The 6000-nt window shown below is 41.6% G+C and overlaps 1 protein-coding gene across 10 annotated transcripts in view; it reads left to right on the top strand.

Moving 5' to 3' along the window:
• The window catches only part of ank2a (ankyrin 2a, neuronal), a 71405-nt gene that overhangs the window by 5939 nt on the left and 59466 nt on the right, over window positions 1–6000 (top strand). For 6 of the 10 annotated variants that reach the window (XM_076030815.1, XM_076030883.1, XM_076030865.1 and 3 more), the window contains 9 exons: window positions 33–131; window positions 1460–1558; window positions 1679–1777; window positions 1857–2042; window positions 2927–2950; window positions 4176–4274; window positions 4613–4711; window positions 4813–4911; window positions 5064–5261. In XM_076030815.1, coding sequence (XP_075886930.1) covers window positions 33–131; window positions 1460–1558; window positions 1679–1777; window positions 1857–2042; window positions 2927–2950; window positions 4176–4274; window positions 4613–4711; window positions 4813–4911; window positions 5064–5261 — 1002 coding nt within the window. The remainder of the gene's footprint in view (window positions 1–32; window positions 132–1459; window positions 1559–1678; window positions 1778–1856; window positions 2043–2926; window positions 2951–4175; window positions 4275–4612; window positions 4712–4812; window positions 4912–5063; window positions 5262–6000) is intronic. The other 4 variants (XM_076030891.1, XM_076030841.1, XM_076030824.1 and 1 more) reach the window with 2 other exon arrangements.

Genomic DNA, 6000 nt, shown 5'->3' with positions numbered 1-6000 from the left:
ATTTGATTATCTGCTAATTGCTGCCCCTGCAGAACGGTCTGAATGCGCTCCACCTGGCTGCCAAAGAGGGACACAAGGATTTGGTGGAGGAGCTGCTGGAGAGAGGAGCACCTGTTGACTCTTCCACAAAGGTAAACATGTCAACACACAGTCCGTGTCAAGATACCGACTATCAAGGAATGAATTCATCAGAGTAAAGGAGAAGAAAGAAGAGAATGGGGAAATATGTCATTATACATGCATGTACCATATGGGGTCAATTGTACAGTAATATGAGCGGTCAACCACTTCCTGTCTTGAACCGTGAAACTTGATACAGCAGGGCAGATGTTAGCACGACAGTGATTTAGGATGGAGCATGTCAATGCAAAATTATCGATGGAATATGTTCACAAGCGTTCTATCACTACTTGAGCATAATGTTTCGTAGACATTTCTAGATTCTAGATTTTTCTTTTTTTAACAATAATAAAAAAAGGACCACAAGCCGGTTTTGTCTGATAATTGCATGGTGATTAGATATTCTTACATCACTGGAAATGCAGGGGAGGTGAGAGTGAGCGGCTGCTTGGCGAGCTGTGCACTATGTGACTCTGTGAATGCCGAGTGTCTCAGGTTTAACAGCAACAATAAACAGCTGGTGGGGAATCTGTCAGGCTGCTACGCGTGAATTTGGCCTTTGATATTAATCAGCTTGCAACCCTCACATCCCAAAATAAAATGTCTTTGAAATATGTGCATATTTGCATTACTTAGTGTCAGGGACATTTTCTTTCTTTATTTTTAATTTAATTTTTTTTTTTAATGAGAGAAGCTCCCAGTTGGCTGCAATCTCTTTGGCCCCTGCAGCATTTGAGTACACACAAATTGAGACACACAGTTAAAACATTTTGGGTAATTTTCTTTTTTTTTGTCATAACAATAAAATATCCTATATTCTACCCGCTTTCACCTAAGGCTCCAGGGGATGTTCCTAAAACCATTGTCTAAAAAAACTCTGAAGATCTCCAGGAAGCAGCATATTTAGCCCTCTGTTTGCAGCCTGCTTTCAGATACTGTTGCTTTCTCGTACCTACCACATCTTCAGAAGGCAGCCAGGAGGCACTCTTGAGGAGGGAAACAGAGCAATGTCCATGTTAGTGTTAGTGTCAATGACCCGGGGGTGAAATCATCACACAATATTAATAGCACACACTTGGGAAAATTGGAGCAAGCAAAAGAAGGAAAAGATGGACTTTTGTCAGTTGTGAGTATTTCACTGACAGACAATAGATAATGTCAGATCTTTCATGTTAAAAAAAAATATATACAGGTATATTTAGATATCCTTCAAAACTGTGAACAACTAATCTGATTGATCACAGTGGAAAATATCCACTTTTGAAGTACAGGATGTTACATGAAGTATCTCTGTCCGTTGAGTTGTCACTCGGGGCCATAAGCATGTTTTCCCGTGCAGAAAGGGAACTCAGCACTGCACATCGCCGCTCTGGCAGGACAGAAAGAAGTGGTCAAGCTTCTGGTGACGAGAGGGGCAAACATCAACTCACAGTCCCAGGTGAGGAGCGACACATCGAAATCTGCCGCAACAGCGTTTCACCTCACGTTAGGCAAATAGTAACGTACGAAGTGTCGTAACGTCGAAGTGACTGAATGAATTGAATTGGCTCCTCTGCAGAATGGCTTCACGCCGCTGTACATGGCCGCTCAGGAGAATCACCTGGAGGTTGTGCGATACCTGCTGGAGAACGAAGGGAATCAAAGCATCGCAACAGAGGTAGGTTGGTGTGTAAAACCCCTCATTGGTGCTGCAACTCAATATTCTCTTTTGACACTATTTCTTTTTTTTCATCTAGGATGGCTTCACTCCACTGGCCATTGCTCTCCAGCAGGGCCACAACTCGGTGGTGTCCTTACTGCTGGAGCACGACACTAAGGGGAAGGTCCGCCTCCCAGCGCTGCACATCGCAGCCCGTAAAGACGACACAAAGTCTGCCGCACTGCTGCTCCAGAACGACCACAACGCCGATGTCCAGTCTAAGGTGAGGGACGGGGGGGGACCAGTCGATGAGTGGGGTCGGTATCCAAGACAGGAGGCTGAAACTACTTTTTAAGTAATGGAGTAATGTAACAGGATTACTGTGGCAAAACTGGTTATTATATCATAATTACTTTATCAAGTAAAGATTCCATTATTTTTCCAAAATATTTTTCAAGCTAAAATTGTCTTAGAATCCACAAAATTAAATTTAGAAAAACAACCAAAAGCAACGACGTCGCAGATTGATGATGCAGCCGTGCATGCAACGTCATTGATATGCGACGACGCACCAAAACAAGCATGGTGGCGGCAACAGAAAAAAAAACAGCGATTGCGTTTGTAGCTGGAAATACATTATTTTGAGTTCATCTCGTCTAAATCAAAGAATATTGTGGTTGGTTGTACGTTATGTGCAGGAAACAAGACGTTCTCAACTGTTACTCTATCTTTTTTTAACTAAAGTAATTAGTTATAATTAGTAATTGATTACTTATGAAACAAAGTAGTTGAAGAAGTAATTAGATTACTTTTAAAAGCAGTAATCGGTAATCAGTAGTTGGATGACTTTTATGGAGTAATCCCAACAACACTGGTCAGTGAGAGGGAAAGGGAAGCAGGAAATGGGGATTGCACCATGCATCTGACTAAATACATGATTCCCCATGGGTCTTTACAGGTTTATTTATAATATCAGGTGTTTTATGGGAAAACATACTGACGCATGAATCCGTTCTGAAGATTTTTTTTCCCCTCCCATGGCCTTGATTTCTGTTTGTCTGAAATAAACCTTTGTCCACATAGATGTTGTGATAATCCCTCTCCCTAACAAGCCTACCCCCTTGTCCCTGCCCTGTCTCTCTCTCAATGCCAATGCGTGCTAACCAGATGATGGTCAATAGAACCACAGAGGTAATGCACTTACCTCTTCATTCCAACCCTTTTTTTTTTTTTACCATCTCTTCCTCGCCTTTCTGTCCCGATCTGTGCCTCGTTTAACACGGACCTGTAAATGTCCTGCATGTCAGAACTTTGTACCACACTAATATGAATGCATTCAGTTGAACCTTGCTGACCCACACTCTCCTACAGCATGGCTCACGGTCAAAAAGACGTATTGTCTGAAAAACGTTAATCAGTTCCTTGTAAAAGAATGAGTGAAAATAGGTGAATCTGTCTTGGTTTTAGAATTGCATTTAAGTAGCAGGAAAACAACCTTTTTTCTTCACCTTATCTATTGCATGTGTGCACATCAGTAGCACCGTTTTGTTTTTCCTCTTTGAAAACACGTTGTTGGTCTTTAAGTTAACTCTTTTTCTTGATTAAATTGCACCATGTCTATCAGAATGGGAAGGTAAGGATGAAACCACCCTGCAACTGTTTTCAGTAGATACATAAGTAGCCTATTTATAAGTGTCCATTTGTCTGTCCAACTGATACTCATAGTGCTTATAGTTGCTTCGTCTTTATCAAGGTTTTTTGTTTTTTGTTTTTGTTTTTTGTTTTTTAATCTTTTTTTCACTATTCAAACTTGTGTTTTTCTACACCATTTTTCTACAGTGCATGGCAGAATTACAAGATATTTGCATGCATTATTTAGGGCATGTGTTATTTTTGGGTATGATGACAGCAAAACGGACGTACCTGGGTTTATTTTTGAGCATGCAGCCTCAGTGCAAAAGAGCTTCTGTGGAATCATTCTTCTTATCTATCTATCTATTTATCTATCTATCTATCTATCTATCTATCTGTCTATCTATTTATCTATCTATCTATCTATCTATCTATCTATTTATCTATCTATCTATCTATCTATCTATCTGTCTATCTATTTATCTATCTATTTATCTATCTATCTATCTATCTATCTGTCTATCTATTTATCTATCTATCTATCTATCTATCTATCTATCTATCTATTTATCTATCTATCTGTCTATCTATTTATCTATCTATTTATCTATCTATCTATCTATCTATCTGTCTGTCTGTCTGTCTGTCTGTCTGTCTGTCTGTGATATTTTCTCTATTTTTCCACAACTGCTGTTTCAAACTACCTGCTCTTCGTTCCCCTCTCCGCCCTCTTTGCCTCTCTTTTTCTCCCCTGATCCCTCTCTTCTCTGTCCATCTCAAACAGAGTGGGTTCACCCCTCTGCACATCGCGGCTCACTATGGTAATGTGAATGTCTCCACCCTGTTGCTGAACAGAGGAGCTGCTGTGGACTTCACAGCCAGGGTAGAGACTTTCGGCTCTGCTGCTTGTTCCAACGTGTGACTTGTCTGTATTAACTCCGCAGCTTCTAGAGCAGCGTGTGTGTCCAGTTTAACCCAATCATAACAGCGCTATCGACACGCTAGCTTATCTTAGGTTACATTTATCCTTGTGTGCCGTTTACTGTGTTACCTAACTCAGACTAGACTCCAACTTATGAGGTCAAATGACTCCAAATGCCCTGAGTAGCTGGAATGGGATTTCTAGAACGTTAATTTACAATCCCAACCCTATCACATGTTGTCTCGTGTCAATAAACTTGTGTCTGGCGTGAAGTGAAGTTTCTTTTATTTCCTTGTCAGAATGGGATAACGCCCCTCCATGTGGCCTCCAAGAGAGGCAACACCAACATGGTGGCCCTCCTGCTGGACCGAGGGGCACAAATAGATGCCAAGACTAGAGTGAGTTCAAGTGTGGACATATGCCACAGTACTCTGTCTGCCAACAACAACAACAACAAAAATGTCATTGACTGTCTAAACTTTGAATCTCCTTGCCTCAGGATGGGCTGACCCCTCTGCACTGCGCAGCCAGAAGTGGACATGACCCAGCTGTGGAAATCCTGCTGGAGAGGGGAGCTCCCATATTAGCTAGAACCAAGGTGAAGGCCAAACCGTTCTTCAATCAGTGTCTGAGGATGATGGCTGATATAAATGTCAAGGCCTAAAGTTGTGGAAAGATGCAGCATTCTTCCCATCCAATTCTCATCTGGCCTTTGCCACACTTTGCTTTCATGTTCTTGCCACCGCACAGAATGGACTGTCCCCGCTGCACATGTCAGCGCAGGGAGACCACTTAGAGTGCGTCAAGTTCCTGCTGCAGCACAAGGCACCTGTTGATGATGTCACACTGGACTACCTCACAGCGTTGCATGTGGCCGCTCACTGCGGCCACTACAGAGTCACTAAGCTTCTGCTGGACAAGAAGGCCAATCCTAATATTAGAGCACTGGTATGTATTCACTGGAAACCATACAAGCAGAGAAATGTTATCTTTGCGATTTCTGGCATTTTCATGTTAAAAGTATCAAACTGGCCCTCATCCCTGTGCTGTTAATGTCCTGAAGTTTATCTTTATTTTTCAGCTGTGAACAGTTCATTGTCCAAATGTCCACCGACAGCTGCTTGTTTAAGTCCCGAGCTTACACAAATTCCGATTCGAAAACTTGGTAAAGTTGGTAAAGCAAATATTACATTTTATCTGACTTTGGAAAATGTTTAGAACAAAGTTCCAACTCTTGTTGGTTGACTAGGAGGTCAGCAAGCGATAAGTAATTCATCAAGGACTGCTAAAATCAGCTTTAATCAAACTTTAAACGTTACCTCGTCCGTCAGCATCGTTGCCCAAGTCGCCACAAGCCATTTTTTTAACAGCTTATGGCGGTTGTTTAATAATGGAGATGACAACTCCTGAGATCCAGTGTTACTCCTGAACTTTGCTTTGTGTCAGAAACCATCTGCGCGAGAGGCTGCGGGCTGTGTTTAACAACACAAATTATGCAGTAGAGACACAGCTGCTTTGGAGTTATTTTTGAGTTCGTTTAAATTAAAAGCACTCAAAATGTAATTTAAATATTTAAAATTATGATCAAAAGGACATCTCATCCTGATCACACAGTGAAGTTTCAGGGCAGTCTTCCTCCATCGTGGTGCGACATGTTCGGTTTTCATTCGTCTCTTGCTCTTGTTCT

This window comes from Nelusetta ayraudi, unplaced genomic scaffold, assembly GCF_046127955.1.
Source record: "Nelusetta ayraudi isolate G7.1 ecotype Tasmania unplaced genomic scaffold, CSIRO-AGI_Nayr_v1 ptg000004l, whole genome shotgun sequence".
Classification (NCBI taxonomy): domain Eukaryota; kingdom Metazoa; phylum Chordata; class Actinopteri; order Tetraodontiformes; family Monacanthidae; genus Nelusetta; species Nelusetta ayraudi.
This window is presented reverse-complemented; position numbering and strand designations above follow the sequence as displayed.